An 18210-nucleotide genomic window follows, 5' to 3' on the forward strand; every position below is an offset into this window, starting at 1 on the left:
CCAGGGGGTGGAACAGTGTGTAAATATCATGCTGTCTAGCAGATGGGAAAGCTTTCTCATTGAGAACAGAAACAGCATGACTGTGTGGATGACACAGACAACAGAGGCACAGAGATAGATAGAGAATAGACAGAGAAATAGAGAATAGACAGAGAGATAGAGAATATACAGAGAGACAGAGGATAGACAGAGAGACAGAGGATAGACAGAGAGACAGAGGATAGACAGATAGATAGAGAATAGACAGAGAGATAGAGAATAAGATAGCTAGAGAACAGACAGATATATAGAGAATAGACAGCGAGATCGAGAATATACATTACAGCATGATGGGACAGACGGGAACCAGAACCATAGCGCATTCTAACCTGCTCTCCTTTACAAAGGACAGGGAGCACTGTACTCTATCAATGCAGCCCTAAAGAGCAGTCCTAAACCCCCACAGCACACCACAGCAAGCACTTCAGCATCTGGGTCTTACTGTCTGGAACCAGCAACGCACTGTAGCATTTCAAAACATGATACTGTAAAATGAAAGCCTGGTCCAGTCTTGTGGCCTGTCTTGCTGCACGTCCTGTAGGCGCGGACTACACTTCTCATTTTAAAGGGTACAGTGCTTTGCTTGAACAGCACGTACAGCACCTTTGATGTTGAGCTCCCCTCCCAAATACCTCTTGACAGTCTGTTTAAAACTGCCAGTCTGACACCTAGTGGTACAATTAGGTACTTAAGAAAAGCTGAATCGAGTCAGTGGAGAATTATTTTCAGACTCTGCAAGAGCTGTGCAGAGTTTTAAAGGCTTGCTATATTTCAACCTCTATAATAAGTTTTTTTTTTTATATCAAAGCAAATTAAGCGAACAATGAAATTAATTTGGTTTTACATATTAACTGTTATGTAACCTATTACAGTTCTTGGGGAAAATGTGATGACATTAAGGCAGGTTCCATTATCTACACAAAAGAGAGCAGACTGGAAGAAAAAAAACAAAACAAAAAAATAAAGCTCTGGAGACGGCTCTCACTGAGTGAAATTACCCAGAAATAATTCGACAGAAAAGGTTCATCAATCCAGTAAGACAAATCGCTTGTAATAATAGTATCGCTTCCCAGTGAAGTACTTAACGATCTCAAGAAGAATGAAACAAAAGCACCGGGCTCTCACCGGGGCGTCACTGTTGAGACGCTGGACCTGGGAATTGCATTTTTAATTACAACGTTCTTTTGTTCCTGTGCTGGTATGACGCTGTCAGATAGTTTCTCGCCAAACAGATGCAGCCGAATGCATCTCCTCTCCTGAAGCCAGTACATTTCAATGGGTTTGGAATATGAGTAGTGAAGGCAGAGCAGTGTGTGTGAGATGATGGGGTGGATGATGAAATCCGCTGGTGTGTGGGAGGGGAAAGTCATTTCGTGCAATGGCTCTTTCAAACACTGCTCCCTGAAGAAGTAATAAAACTGTATTACAAGATACTGCGGAGGAGCTGAATGCAATGACAATATCAGCCCTTGTGCCACATGTGCATTACATACAGATGGCTCCCCTCCCCTCCTATACATGTGCATGGCATGCTCAAAGGCAGTTCATTGGGTCCCAGACCACCATCTCTCCTGTCAGTGACAAATGATAGTTTCCTAGGTTGCGTTAGCCGGAACGAAAAAAATAATTGAGGGCAAGTCAACTTTGACCTATTAGTTATTCCAGGCAGTATATTTACCCTTGAGAGAATACAAACCGAAGACAGGGTTATTTCTGGTGCTCAATGTAACAGCATTGCACCCGGCATACAGCACAGGAAAGCAGGTAATAGTGGAGGATTGCTGTATGGATAGCTAAGAATCTAATATGTGGCAACGGGAACAAAAAAAAATCACCTTACACAAGTTATCATGGAAGACAACCTCAGCTCAAAGATATGTTGTTCTTCCTGCAGAGTCAATGTGACGTTTTGTTTATAACAGGGGGACGGAGGCTGGACGTGAACCAGGGACCACACAAACAACACAAGCGATCGTCTGAACCACCGTACTGCTTAAAGAGCCTCTAGCATCATCTCAACCACTGTAACAGCAGTGCATCTCTGAATACTCTCTGCACACATTTGCACATGAGTTCTGCACAGGTACTGAACCCTTCCGCTGGCTTACTCTAGGACAGTGTACACAGTGTGTCAGCTGTTAAAGCCAGCAGTCCCACTGCCTGCCGGGCTCCTCCATCTCTGAGGAGATTTCATCGCTTCCATACATTTTATTTTTTTCACGAAAATAATGAGCTACAAAATAAATTAAAAAAAGCATGCTTTAGTTCCAAATTCAAAGACAAACCGTTGTGATTGCTAACTCTTTCTAAACAGAGTTTGGGGCTTGCTACAGCTGACACAAGCCAGGCACACACTGCCCAGAGGCTTGCTTCTTTCTCTGGCTCTCTCATTCGTTTCTTCCCCTGGAAGTGTAAACAGTCCTGTTATTAAGCTGTGCCTGCTTCCAAGCAGCATATCATCCAAGGGAGGTCATAAATCCTGTGGACCTTTCTCTGGAATGCAAACGGATGAAGGTTAGGCTAAAAGTGCCTATGATTACTGACAACAGGCAGACTGTGAAGTATATGTTGTAGATGACCTTGTAATAGCATAAACCCTTCAATACAATGTTGTTCCCCACGCTGGAGTTTACACGATTGCATGGAAAGATGAACCAGTCCACTGGCCTCTCTGCTTTCTATTTCGGGTAGGGTGACCAGCCGGGACAGTCCCCGCTTTCCATCGAAGGTCTGAATCTTTGAAAAGTCCCGGTTTTCAGGTAGTGCGACGCACTCTAAATACCTTTTGTCAAAATAACGTAAACAATCTGCATTGAAAATAATATATAATAAAAAAAAACAAAGTACTAAGTAATCAAGAACATTGTTTTTATGAAGTGATGATCACAGGCGTACGTGCTTATTCCTCAGTGCGCCATGCCATGCTGTAAGCTTTGTGGTGGGTGTGTCCTGTTATAATGATGCTGTCTAGCACACCTGCTGTGAGCTTTGTGGTGGGCGTGTCCTGTTATAATGATGCTGTCTAGCACACCTGCTGTGAGCTTTGTGGTGGGCGTGTCCTGATATAATGATGCTGTCTAGCACACCTGCTGTAAGCTTTGTGGTGGGCGTGTCCTGATATAATGATGCTGTCTAGCACACCTGCTGTAAGCTTTGTGGTGGGCGTGTCCTGATATAATGATGCTGTCTAGCACACCTGCTGTAAGCTTTGTGGTGGGCGTGTCCTGATATAATGATGCTGTCTAGCACACCTGCTGTAAGCTTTGTGGTGGGCGTGTCCTGATATAATGATGCTGTCTAGCACACCTGCTGTAAGCTTTGTGGTGGGCGTGTCCTGATATAATGATGCTGTCTAGCACACCTGCTGTAAGCTTTGTGGTGGGCGTGTCCTGATATAATGATGCTGTCTAGCACACCTGCTGTAAGCTTTGTGGTGGGCGTGTCCTGGTATAATAATAAGCTTTGGTTAACAACGGGTGATCTAGTTCCTCAAGTCATGCAAGTGGATTTTCTGGGTGCTGTTGGTTTATTGTGAACTCACTTGCAGCGCTGTTTGAACCACGGCCACATCAAAGTGTATTCCCCCCGTCTTGCTGTCTGTGTTTGTCTGTGTCTGTCTTGCAGAGTGCTGCTCATGATTTATTGTCCTATCACTCACCAGCTTTTGAAGCCGTCCCTTTCAATTTACGAAACCCGCATACTGAGGCAAACCGTGTCACAACAAAATTGATAGCTGCTTGAGAAACCCTTATCGAGATCCTATAAAATCCCCCAAAACACTTAGATCCAACCAACGCTGCATGTCTGCCGATTTATCATTGTGAACGTCTCAACATTTTAACTGCATACAGCCAAAGTAGGATAAAGCATGACCATCAAATAAAACTACACATGTCTTTTCTTTTTTTTTTCTTACCACAAATATGCTTGGGGGGCCATTTGCAACTTTATTGATTCATAGAAATGTACCTTTCCAGGGTCTGTGTATGGGATGGTTCTGCTTTAGTACTGTCTATTCACCAAGATTATCACAATCTAGTTATCATTGGAATTGGTCTCTCTGTGTATTAGTGCTGCGCTATTCAGAGGTACCTGTGCTGGCCCTGCCTGGGGCACACAGTGAATAAACTAAACTAAACTAAGCCAAACCACAGCATAGAGAGCGAGGGGAGGTACGTAGGTGGCTTTATTACTTCTGCATGTGTCTGACTGGCTTTGGTACCATTATATTCTCATCTTGTTTCACTTCTCTTTCATGCAAAGTTTTCAGCTGTCTTTGTGTAACTTGTTGGTGGCAGTTCCTTAATTTTGTTCTGTTTTTAGGACATTGACGCACAGTACAGTATTAACTGATTCAGTGGCTTGGCAACCAAATGCACAAGCAATCCTCAAAACTCCAGAACATCGCAGGAGAGTCAAAGCAATCCTCCAAACTCCAGAACATCGCAGGAGAGTCAAAGCAATCCTCAAAACTCCAGAACATCGCGGGAGAGCCCAAACAATCCTCAAAACTCCAGAACATCGCGGGAGAGTCAAAGCAATCCTCAAAACTCCAGAACATCGCAGGAGAGTCAAAGCAATCCTCCAAACTCCAGAACATCGCAGGAGAGTCAAAGCAATCCTCAAAACTCCAGAACATCGCGGGAGAGCCCAAACAATCCTCAAAACTCCAGAACATCGCGGGAGAGTCAAAGCAATCCTCAAAACTCCAGAACATCGCGGGAGAGCCCAAACAATCCTCAAAACTCCAGAACATCGCGGGAGAGCCCAAACAATCCTCCAAACTCCAGAACATCGCGGGAGAGTCAAAACAATCCTCAAAACTCCAGAACACCGCGGGAGAGTCAAAGCAATCCTCAAAACTCCAGAACATCACGGGAGAGCCCAAACAATCCTCAAAACTCCAGAACATCGCGGGAGAGTCAAAACAATCCTCAAAACTCCAGAACACCGCGGGAGAGTCAAAGCAATCCTCAAAACTCCAGAACATGATGGGAGAGTTCAAACAATCCTCAAAACTCCAGAACATGACGGGAGAGTCAAAGCAATCCTCAAAACTCCAGAACATCGCGGGAGAGTCAAAGCAATCCTCAAAACTCCAGAACACCGCGGGAGAGTCAAAGCAATCCTCAAAACTCCAGAACATGATGGGAGAGTTCAAACAATCCTCAAAACTCCAGAACATCGCGGGAGAGTCAAAGCAATCCTCAAAACTCCAGAACACCGCGGGAGAGTCAAAGCAATCCTCAAAACTCCAGAACATGATGGGAGAGTTCAAACAATCCTCAAAACTCCAGAACATGACGGGAGAGTCAAAGCAATCCTCAAAACTCCAGAACATCGCGGGAGAGTCAAAGCAATCCTCAAAACTCCAGAACATCGCGGGAGAGTCAAAGCAATCCTCAAAACTCCAGAACATGATGGGAGAGTTCAAACAATCCTCAAAACTCCAGAACATGATGGGAGAGTTCAAACAATCCTCAAAACTCCAGAACATTGTGGGAGAGTCAAAGCAATCCTCAAAACTCCAGAACATGACGGGAGAGTCAAAGCAATCCTCAAAACTCCAGAACATGATGGGAGAGTTCAAACAATCCTCAAAACTCCAGAACATGATGGGAGAGTTCAAACAATCCTCAAAACTCCAGAACATCGCGGGAGAGTCAAAGCAATCCTCAAAACTCTTGGGATTCTAATTACTTTGCCTGCCAATAGTGTACGGGTTAGAGGTGAAGATCATTCTTCATGGTTATGCATACTCTAGCACACATGCTCAAGTATGTCTCATAGTACAAGGATATACACTATGTCATTGTATTGCTTAATTGCATACAGGACAGACACCTCATTGGGTGCTTGACAATGCATGTATTTCAGATTTCTGAATGCAGGAGGCAGCGGTCGTACCATTAGGACACACAGGCAATAAGTGTAAAAGCGCATTGTCCGTGTGCGGAATCCAGTCCAATTCTTCATTGTAAACTCCCACTCCAGTTGGTGTAATGGGCTCAGCTTGGCAATGAATCTATAGGTTATACACGGCTGTGGGAATCTACAGCACTGTCGCGAACAACCTTGACCTCTGGATGTGTTTTATTAAAAAAGGGCTGGCTGTAAATTTGTTTCTGCTGTATATCATAAAGAAGCTCTCGTCTTTGACAACAGTATTAAACGGACAGCTTATTATCGATAATTAATGTACACTGAATGCATTCGTTTCGGCTTATAGAAAGACTGATCACAGACAGGAGCAGCATCAAATAAAACAAATACATGATACAACTTAGAACTGGCTTTGAACAGGAGAGCGGTGTCTGTGAGATTGTAGATTGGAAGAAAAGGAATAATTGCACAGTTGGGAAATTGTACTTACAGCTTATACAGCTACTGAGGTGAACTAAATGGAGCATGAAGACCAGGGCTTAGCGGGTTTAACATTTTAATGCTGGCATTAAACACATTGAAAATTCAAGATTGCCTTTGTGAAACAAGCTTGTAGGACGCTCATTTCGGAGAGGGTTATTAACTCTGCGCCTTCAATAACATCACTAATACGGCTGAGTGCTCGGGCAGGCTGAACCTCTTCCTCCAGCGCTCACTGTCCCTTGTGCCGGTCTCGCTCTCTTCGAGGGCTGAGGTTCGGACGTTGCTGAGCATCCTGAATGTACGGTTTGGATTCCTGATTCACCTCGATTGTTTTCCACCATGCTGACACTGTATTTTTTTTATTTGCCAGATGTCTCTATTGTCTATATGACTATACAGAGGTAAAATAACAAGACTCTCATTACACAGCAGTCTGCGCTTCCCTAGGATTTACTGTGAGCAGAATTTGTCCCATGTTTGATTTTCCCATCTATGGTTTGTATTACTAGGCTGAGGCGTGACTTATTAAAGGCAGTGCTAAGCAGATGAATAGTCAATATGATCTTCTGTTGAAGATCTGCCTGTTCCTTCATTATATCTTCATTTGGAATATGCAGATATTTCAAAGACAATGCTAAAGGTTGCTGCTGCAGCTGCTTCCTGGTACAAAAACACTTCCTGTGGCTGTAGATCAGTCGATCCAATGGTCTAGCTGCAATCCAGACCATGTGACCTGCTTCACAAGGAAGTGATCAGATACCAGGAAGAATACAGTTGAATGTATTTCTGTCTGCAGAGGTTTGGAAGGGAGGGTCCTGTCTATTGTAATGATTTAAACAATGGTGGTACAGAAATGAAGTGAACAGTCCCACATTGTATGTGTGTGTGTGTGTGCTTTAGGTTCTGATAGTAGCTGCTTTCAGAGTCGGCTCAGTTCAGATGTGGTATATCTCCTGAGACTGGTCTTCCTCGCCTGAAAGGAAACAGATGGTGGTCTCACAACAGCCACCGTTCCTGGAAGGGAACTTTCTAGAAATGGGCTTTAATCAGCCGGTCGCCTCGACCACCTGCACTTCACACACGCGTGCTGGCGTCCGCATCACTGAAGAGGGCTTTGGCACCGAGCTCAGTCTGCTCCTCGGGATCTGGAAACAATTCCATTCACTGGAGGCTGGATGGATTTCTCCCAGGGGGAACCTTCTGCTGTTCTGGTGTTTCCACATGTCGTCATGGTGCCCATCCGTAATGGAAATGTTAAAGAGCGCTGATAGCTGTACGTGCTAATGTAAGAATTACACATGTGCACGGGCAAACGTGATATTTCACTGAACCCCAGTATGTGTCCTTTATATATATATATATATATATACATACAGAGAGAGAGAGAGAGAGAGAGAGAGAGAGAGAGAGAGAGAGAGAGAGAGAGAGAGAGGAACATTTGGTAATGGTTTCTTCTTTACCTTCCTGTGTTAGGACTGTATCTCGAATTGGTTCCACCGCTCTCCCCCCCCCCCCCCCGCCCATTTCAATTCAGAAAAACACACAGAAAATGAACTGCAGACATCATGGACCCGAATTGCTGGAGTGAGGTGAATGTCAGAGTGCAAACTGAGACCGTTCTTCAAAGTGTCATAAATCGACAGGAGAAGGTAGTCAGCTCAGCCCATAATGTTAGCCAAACTCAATTCCGTTGTGTTTACACATCCTATTGGCCTACATACAGTACACACACACACACACACACACACACACACACACATACACACACACACACACACACACGCACACACACACACACACGCACACACACACACACGCACACACACACACACGCACACACACACACACACACACGCACACACACACACACACGCACACACACACACACGGCCATGCCAGCGGGATGCGCTGCTTGGGCTGTGCTGATCTCACTATAGAAAACACTTCCAGTTTTCTCTTCTGCTTGTCCTTTTTGGTCCTCTAGAGTGCTGTATGTTTTCACAGCTCTTGCACACAATTTTCTCATACCTTTGTCACAGATTGCTTGTCGAATGCCAATTTCGAGCAGTTTCATGCTGAGCATAACATAAATGCACGCTGATGCATCTGCCAAAACCACCACGAGGCGTCTCACCCGTGGGGTTTGAGGTTGCAGTCAAAGCATACAGTTAAAAGAAGCAACGTTGTTTTCCATGCCATCCCATTGAACCGCTAGAAACTCATTTCAAAGATTCAATAACCGCATGTTGTCATCAGACAGAGTTTGCCTGTTCACAATAGGACACTTTCAACAGGCTTGTTTAAACTCTGTGTTTAAAAAAATCAAAGGAAAAAAAATAAATACATTGTGTTTCCAGCCCTGAGTGAGGGAATAGCGATGGACCCCCCCTTAGTTACATCAGTGGGTTCTTAGTTCATCTTGCATTTAAATGAGATCAGCGCTTGATTCTATTATGTCCTGATGTCAAATTCTTACTTCATGACATCTGTCTGAGATTTATCTTCCTGGATTTGGAGGAGATTGCATCAAGCTTTTCATGAGCGTGCAGCCCACCCAGTGACCCGAAGCTCAGCAGAAACCGAGAGATTCATGACTTTATTACACCTGGACCTGCAAAACCTACATGTTGCAATGACTTGGCATCTCAGCCCATTGAATTGAATGGAAAGCAAGGGCTGGACATGAACCGCGAACCACAAACCATGCTCTTCAAAGACAAACGTCTTACTGTTCACCTGAAGAGCCAGCTCTGTAGTGGAGAGATCAGCACGGGTCTTGTGCTGATGTCAGTGTTATTAACTCATCAGCTGCTAGGAGGAGATCCATTACAAAGTACAAAGATGTTAAATGTCATCCATTATGTATTGATTTATTTATTTGAAATGGGCTCATTTGTCTCGCTGGGACGCAATCCTATTGTATCTTGCTGTTGTTTGAAACCATGCTGCCAGGACCATTAGGAAACGCCAGCGGAAACAGTGGACAGTTTTAAATCTCCTTTAAAGACTTATTTTTTTTATTACGGCTTTTAAGGTATAATTTTGTAGCTGCTTGGTTGATGTTCCGTGTGGTTTTTATGTATTGTCATGTGTTTTTGTGTGTATCCTTGTACAGCACTTTGAGATTGTTGAAAAGCATTTATAAATAAAATGTATCATTATTATATTATTATTAACTGTTCTTGCTCTCTTTAAAAGTACTTTAACACCACAGGGCAGCAAGACATTGCAAAACCACAACAGCGAGTAACCCTGGAGATTGCAGAAACACATTGTCCTTGCTTAATAGAATTCAGAAGCTCTCAGTGTGTTCTGTACGCAGGGTTGGGTGGCTGGAGCACCCTGAGTCAGAATGGTTTAGTGTACAGTGTGTGATATTTCTGGTTGTTTCGATTGATGCCAGTTTGTGGACTCTTGATCCACACTCTCGTTTCAATAACCATCAGCGAATTAACCAAAGAAATCACAGATGTTCCAAAGCTATATCTGTACCATGCTAGCAACGCCTTGTCTTGAAATATGCATGGTATTATTCACTTATCACAGAATGAGATCCTGTGTTTTCTGCACAGCTGCAATCAAGCTGCATTTCATTATGACAGCAGTGTGGTTTGGATTATAGGTGAGGACAACCTGGGCTCGGATTAGCCACTGTGGCAACTACTGTGAGGAGTCCAACAGTGCTTGTATCTGACTATTCCAATACCTGTTACAGGGCTAATAAAGTCACCTTTGCATTTGCATTCCCCTCGAATCACGCAGCTGTTTTAAAAACAGAGGCACAGCCGTGTTTAACCCCATTAGAAGCTATTACTCACTGTGGGCCCCCAGGAGTCTATTAGCCTGTGCAGTGGCTCTTACTTAATAAAACATATAATACATGCCCAGACCACTGCAGAGGCCTCCAGGCTGTCTCGTGGTGCTGAGCTCACATTGTGCAACAGATTGATTGCTCAGAGCGCTGGGGGACCCTAACACAGAATTGTGCAACATGTCTAGCTAGATATTATCTTTCAATTGGATCTCTTTCTGGGAGCTGTGATTCTAATTGCTTTGAAGAGAGCGTCTGGTTCCAGTCTTCGCTGGTAATGGCAGGCAATGGGAAATGAGTGTGTACTGTAACCCCTAATCCTCTGTTTATTTAAGTACACATTGGAGACAAATACCATCGCCATGTATACAGTGTATGTACAAATGTGACAGTGTCCTTGATAAGAAAACAAAGCGAATGTCTTCCTTCCATGTGACATTTGAGGAGGATAGTAACAACTATGACTAAAATATCATGACTGTTTATATACAGGCATGCGCTCTTCATTATAATCAAAAGCAGAGTAAGGGGCACAGACGTGTAATAACTGGGTAATAACTGGATAACTACCAGTGGCTCCTGCTCTTACATTGTTACTACTGGTAGAATACGGGTGCAGTCACATGGGAGGGTCTGTATCAGTGTTACTATGTAATTACATGGTAAGAACATATTCACAAGTTACTGTGAAAGACCGGGAACCACTGGTAATTACAGGGGAATTACACTTTAATTCATGCCCTGCAACAGACAATTTCCATATCAGGGACATGTCACAAGCACCCAAAAAATATCATTAACCCCCCTTTAAAAAATAAATAAACTAAACCATTAACATGCACTTATGAATATCTATCTATCTATCTATCTATCTATCTATCTATCTATCTATCTATCTATCTATAATTTTACAAATACTTGTGGGCTTCTTCAGTGTCTCACTGCAAAGGAGCTGCAGTTAAGCTAAAGCATTTGGCATTGATTAGGACTGCTTGTGCTTACATCTGAATCATCTGTGGCTATTAGGAAGAAGTTCTGAGCTGTGGCTGCAAGTGATCTCACCTAATGACGCCCACAGGCTGGGAATCAGGAGGGAGAGGGGGAGGGGGAGGGGGGAGAGGGGGAGGGGGGGAGGGCGGCAGATGTTCCTGTAGCCCCTGTGGTCCCCGCTGGGTCCATCTCAATCGTTTCACTTTCTGGAGCCCCGGAATCTCATTTTATAAAAATCTGCAGTCTAACTCCCGGGAGGGTCATTGTGAAAGGGGGTGGGTGAGCTTGTGCAAAAAAACATTGCACAATACGAGAGCTCTTGAGGCACTGCAAAACTTTCTAATTCATGAGGGAAAGAAATGACCGATTTGAGGAAGCATGGTTAGCCTTCAATATGATGGTTTTGTTTATGGGCTTGTTAAACACCAGAATTGGACCAGGGAACTCTTTTAAGTCAGCGGCAGGATTATTTTACAGGACTGTATAAAGTTAATAGCGTTGGTTGTAATAATGGAGTCTCTCTCCCACTGCGTGCACAGGTTTGATTTCTGGATTTCTGGATTTAAAGCCAAAAAATAGCTAGCTATGAGTAAATGAAAACCACATGCTAGATAAAGTCTTTATTTTTGGTCTGGGATATATTTCCATGTTTATTGCCGTTCTGAACTGACACACAATATCCAGCTCAAAGAAGGTACTGTCCTGTGGTTTGAACAACGCAACCCTTATAAAAGTTTTCTGAGGTTTACCATTACACAATCATAACAATGTGCAAGCATGGGAAAAGCATGTTAAACTGTAACATGTCTGTGCAAAATCACCATGGTAACTATTTACAGCAGAGGGAAAGCTCCCAAGAGCTAACTCTGAAAAGACTGAACATCAAAAAATCCCAGTGACTGATAATAATGTAGACAAGGTTTGTCACTTAATCGGTCAAAGGCATGGAGCCTTGCTGGGCTGGAAAACATTTTATAACATAGCTAATAAACTTCAGTATTGGCTATCAAGCTTTTAAAACTTTAAAAATGAATGGACTCACTACTCACTATTTATTTATTAACTTTCTTTCTTTTGCACAGAGGTGACCCCCCTTCAAACTCCTATCACGCTGTTTGGGTGCCTTTACCACACGTCATTCACAAGACACAGACAATCCGGTGGCCAGGCTGCACTGCTGGCATATACTGCTTGGATTCTGTTGCACAAAACCTAACTGCTGAAAGGGAGAGAGAATGAGCTGTATGATGTGTTTCCTGACCTGAAAGCCGCTTCTCTCTTGCGCTCTTCCAGAACAGATCCCAAGCCTTGTTGGTGGAGACTTTGATGTGCTCGCTGAACGATCTCCTCAGAGGCAATTTCCCCCGGTTTGCCATTCCCTCAGCAGGGTCCGCTTTCAGCAAATCCCCCAAGTCAACACTTAACTTAATCCATTAAGAGATATCCAAAAAGCCTGGAACGAAAATCAAAAGAAATTCAACACGAGTCGTTGCAGTGGAGCAGCTCCCTCACTGCCTTCCCTGCCTGACACTTCTTGAAAAAAAGTCTCTGTGTAATTTGCTAACACCCTTCTTCTCACTGCAAAAAAAAAGCTTTTTTTCTCTTCTTTTTTTTTTTCCAGGAAAGCTGGGGTCAGGCCAGGCTGGAAAGGAAATCGCATCCCACTAGGTCCCCCTTGCCTTGGAGCAAAACACAGCCTTGCATCTCAGCTGCCACATTTTATAAACACACTCATTTCTCCCATAGATGGAGTAATAAATAAAAAGAAACTGGAGTCATGGGTTAGGGTGAATACTGAGCGAGTTCCTTCATTGCTAACATTGCTGCACTTCCCCTAGTGCACAGACCAGCTTCTTCCCATTTTGAAGCTGTTCCTCTGTTAGCTATGAATCCAAATCACTTAAATAAACCCTCTGGCACGTAACATTTGAACCGTGCGACCCACGACAGTGACCAAGAGTCTGTGTGCAGTGGAAGGCTTGGTAGCTATCATGGGGATGAATCAGTTTCATGTCTGTGTGCAGTGGAAGGCTTGGTAGCTATCATGGGGATGAATCAGTTTCATGTCTGTGTGCAGTGGAAGGCTTGGTAGCTATCATGGGGATGAATCAGTTTCATGTCTGTGTGCAGTGGAAGGCTTGGTAGCTATCATGGGGATGAATCCGTTTCATGTCTGTGTGCAGTGGAAGGCTTGGTAGCTATCATGCTGGTTGATTAATTATGATCTTTTACTAACAAATACACAAAAAGTACTGGAAAAAAGAATTGAAAATAAAAACAGCCTCACTTTATTCTCAAGCGCCTTTTTCTGTTTTTGTTTGTTTGTTTATGAAGTGTTAGTTACTAGGTTACCATCGTGTCAACAAATGAAGTTTGGTTTTGTTAATGGTTGGTTTGTACAGTATGAGGGGTTCTTTATATTCACTCTGTTCTGTTCCCTTTTACAGGACAGTAATGAAACATTATGAGATAGATCTATTGTACAAAGCACAAAGTAGAAACATTAATATTCTCTTTACAAGAGACCGTTATTTGCCCACTAAAAACTCTATTGTTGCATCGCTAATGTAAACAGAAATGCTCTTTCCTATTACTTGCAAAAGATGACTGAATTGGTCCGGAAGAAACATTTAAAATGGAATTAAGAAAGATAAATCTTGTAAATGAAAACAATATCAGCATCTGCTTTGCATTATAGGGATTTTACAAGAACTCCGCTAAATTGAGTCAGCTGGGGGGATGGGATTACAAAACAATAGCTTACCCATACATTTCCTTTCTGAATTACTTAGCCCTTATCCGATAATGGGGGTCTGCCGTATCTAATGCATGGAACGAAAGGAGTAATGCTGTGTGTGCGCAAAACAGCCAGACGGATTATACCTGCTACAGCTTTGCAATGCAATCAAAATGTCGAAACCCTGCAAAACACAATGTACTGAGTCCTTTCACTGAGCTTTGTGTTCCCTCAGCCGACCACTCTGTAGGCTGTAGTGTGTTAGGAATTGGCATCTCAGCCCACCAGATTGAAGGAAGGGTAAGGACTCGATGTGAACAGCAGAACACCAAAGACAAGTGAAATAAAGTCTGCAGTTCTGAGATGCTTTTGAATGATTTCCTATTTGTTTCCCAAAGCACTGTGTAGCTAAAGAGAATGTTTATCAACACTCTTCAAAAAACAATCCTTAAAACAATCCTCAGAGTTTTGTGAGTCAGGCCCAGCATCCCGAGTCCTCCACAGTGCAGGAACCCGAGGGTCTTTGGAATGAGTATTACTAACTAGGAGGTTGTGTGGTCCAGTGGTTAAAGAAACGGGCTTATAACCAGGAGGTCCCCGGTTCAAATCCCACCTCCGCCACTGACTCATTTTGTGACCCTGAGCAAGTCACTTAACCTCCTTGTGCTCCGTCTTTCGGGTGAGACGTAGTTGTAAGTGACTCTGCAGCTGATGCATTGTTCACACCTGAGCCTCTGTAAGTCGCCTTGGATAAAGACGTCTGCTAAATAAACAAATAATAATAACTGAGGAAGAAAAACTCAACAAAACAGAAACAACTGCGTCTCGAAGGAACAAAGCAAACTCCAGTTTAAAATAAGAAATGGACAAACACGTGCTGAAATAAACAAATACCTACAAAAACAGCATGATTCCTGAAGTGCAAAAGGGATCTTCATTATAAGAAAGAAAAGAACCAAATGTCAAGCGAGGTACTGAAAAGAAAAGCTTTCATCAGCAGGGCAGTTCAGAGTTGAAAAGCTACGCTTGGTCCCGCAGCCTTGCGTGCCACAAACGCAGTAGAAATGTGATTCCCATGCTGTCTAATGCAGGTTTGTAACAGCTGAGGCAGGGCAGGGACCCTGCAAGTGTAAATATGTGTGTGAGATTCCCCCGGCCCGTCAGTTTCACTGTGGGATGAATCAATAGGTAGAGACTGTGGTCTCGGTTGCGTCCGTCCCTCCCTCTCAGGCTCTTGCATTGCATGGTGTTCAGATATGTCTGCCGTGCAGCCTTGTCCTGGTCCACTAGCACATCTGATGCCAGGGTCAGCATGACGGATATCTTCAGGCATGCACAGTGACCCCCCCCCCCCCCCCCCCCCCCCTACAGCCCATTGTCTGTGTCTCTGGAGACCCAGAGAGGCTTGGTGGTTGAGCTCCCTCTTGGCTGCCATGAGGCCGTTCCAAGTGCTGCACATTATCCTCTGTGGAGTCTTTTGTTTTTGTGCTGCTCATAATGCCAGTGGTTATATTCAGTGCAGATGTGTCCTAGTCAGCCCTTGATGCTGGGTTTAGCTATTAATCACAAGCCGTGGTTTCAAATACGAAAGGCACTTCTTTAGTGTGCATTACAAAACCACCACCAAGCTGTGGCTGCAGAAATCTTTTGAGATTACAGCCAGTGTCTTTGGGATCTATAATGATAATGCATGACTTATTTAAGTTAGTAAGGTTAATAATAATGCTATAAGCACACTTTCTGTAACTACACTTTCATATGTTCATTGCACTGTTTAAATAACACTGCTTTCAACATGACTAAAAGTGTATTTCAGAGTGTGAATAATAGCTAGAACGCTGCTAATTCACCTGAAGATAAGGAGCCTTGTTATCATCCCAGGGCTTGTGTACGCTGTCTATAGGATGCAATTATTTTGTGATGGATTTGCTGAAATTGCCCAATTCCTTCATTAACTGATTGCAACACGCAGAAGGCAGTACGTATAGGAGCGGTTCGTATTGAAACAGAGGGCACCAGTGTTTATAAAGTGAAACGGTTAAGCAGAAAGGTTAAAAGCAGTTTTGGATGGCGTGCAGTTCTGACACAGACAGACCAAGCCTGCGGTGAGGAGGACGGGGAAGAAGAAGTAAACCTCTTTCTTCTGCTTTTGTTGCAATAATCGCTGAACAGTCACTATTTATTTTGGTTTAAGCCGCACACATTTCTTTTGATGAAAGTGCTGAGCAAATTGTTTCCATTAACCTGATGGCACATTATCTCAACACTGTGACTCCTACAATTTGGAGATATGAAACCAGCTTCGAGCAAAACATATTCGTCAGGTTCTCTATTGCAGTTGTTATCTTTATCTTCTCTAAATACTCTTTGCTATGATGCTAACTGGGAAATAAACAAGCTCAGTTTCAAAGCGCTCTGGCGAGCAGCACACCTGCCGAGACTCGAGACATGAACTCGATCAGTCGGGACAGGGCGCTTTTACAGTAGCAATGCACCATTAACTTGTTTTCACAATCATTCACTTCCGTTTTTTTAATAATCATACAGATATTTCATATGATATTAGTAGTTGTGTCATAACTAAAGGTGATCAAAGTTAGGAGAAGGTCTGGAGTCCGGGTGCCTCATGAATGGTGGTCCTAGTCTGGGATAAAGAACCCCCCACAGTCAGTTTTAATCATGATAATGCTTATCGTGTACTGTAATCTGTTTGAGCATCTGATGCCTGACAGCACAGCTTTGGCACAATTGGAGAGCGGATTTTAACAGCAAATGCCTTGATCCCGGAGATATGAATGCGGCACCAGTGAGTCTGATGTTCAGACAGTCTGAGTGTTCTTGTAGGTTGAATGACAAGTCTGTTTGTCAAGAAGCGTGCAAAGCCAAACTTTCCCTGTTCCAAAGAGCCCTGGCCTTATACCTATACAAGTTTTCCCTGTGTTTTTGCAGTTGTACTATGCTTTCCCATGCATTCACCATAGCGTTCCCTGGACTGCCACGTGTTGTTAATATACTTTACCATACCTGGCTAGTCTTTACAATGCTTACCTATGCTTTATTATGCTTTCACTGTATTACACTTTTATCTGTGGTAAACTTTCTACAGCTTCTCCCGTACACATTCACACGTTTCATTTGAAAAAGTTTCCTGTGTTTAGACTTATTCTTCATGTTACTGTACACTTACCTTTTGTGAACATTGCCACCAATAACCCTATCCTTAGCCCTATCCTTAGCCCTATCCTTAGCCCTATCCTTAGCCCTATCCTTAGCCCTATCCTTAGTCCTATCCTTAGCCCTATCCTTAGCCCTATCCTTAGTCCTATCCTTAGCCCTATCCTTAGTCCTATCCTTAGTCCTATCCTTAGCCCTATCCTTAGCCCTATCCTTAGCCCTATCCTTAGCCCTATCCTTAGCCCTATCCTTAGTCCTATCCTTAGCCCTATCCTTAGCCCTATCCTTAGTCCTATCCTTAGCCCTATCCTTAGTCCTATCCTTAGCCCTATCCTTGTCCTATCCTTAGTCCTATCCTTAGTCCTATCCTTAGCCCTATCCTTGTCCTATCCTTAGTCCTATCCTTAGTCCAATCCTTAGTCCTATCCTTAGCCCTATCCTTGTCCTATCCTTATAATGCACAGAGTAAGTAAGACTATATGTAAATATACTTTCTAGGAACAGAGGATGCTGCTTTCTCCCCAGCGGATCCATGCTGCCTGGCATCTCAAATCTCAATCTGCTATGGTGTCTGCCTTTTCTCAGCTGGATCTGAAAGCCATTTCTATCACAGGGGCCAGTTAATGATAAATACATGAAAACCACGCCGGGATGTTTTGAACTTTTAACTAATTTGTTCCAGCAGTCAGCTTGTGCCTGCTTACAGAGCTTTACGATTGTTTGTTGAAAAGTTCATGATAATTACAGTTAATGGCATAATCAGATCTAAGTTTCTGCAAGCTTATTATTGCTATTATTATGATGATGATGACACATAGCAACTGTTCTTGGCGTACTTGACTTTGTTTTGCAATCAGAAACATCTCTTGGTATTTGTCATGTGTATCACAATGAACAGACATTTGTAGTATGTGGGAGAACATGGTCTTCATTCCTGTCAACCATTCTCTATAATAATATGATAAACAGATAGATTGCTTTTCACTTTACTACTGTATGGTGCTTGTCATCACTTCAAGTGATTCTGGGTTCAGTTTCCCCCCAAGACTGTGTTTGAAAAAGAAAATCTCTAAATATGTCTTCACCTGGCTCT

At 43.3% G+C, this 18210-nt stretch overlaps 1 protein-coding gene across 1 annotated transcript in view; it reads right to left on the minus strand.

Moving 5' to 3' along the window:
- The window catches only part of LOC131699497 (rho GTPase-activating protein 7-like), a 33800-nt gene extending 20759 nt beyond the window's left edge, over positions 1-13041 (minus strand). The window contains exon 1 of the mRNA XM_058996539.1: positions 12468-13041. Coding sequence (XP_058852522.1) covers positions 12468-12582 — 115 coding nt within the window. The 5' untranslated portion in view covers positions 12583-13041. The remainder of the gene's footprint in view (positions 1-12467) is intronic.
- Between the last annotated feature and the right edge of the window lie 5169 nt (positions 13042-18210).

Source organism: Acipenser ruthenus, chromosome 22 (assembly GCF_902713425.1).
Source record: "Acipenser ruthenus chromosome 22, fAciRut3.2 maternal haplotype, whole genome shotgun sequence".
In the NCBI taxonomy this organism is placed as follows: Eukaryota; Metazoa; Chordata; class Actinopteri; order Acipenseriformes; family Acipenseridae; genus Acipenser; species Acipenser ruthenus.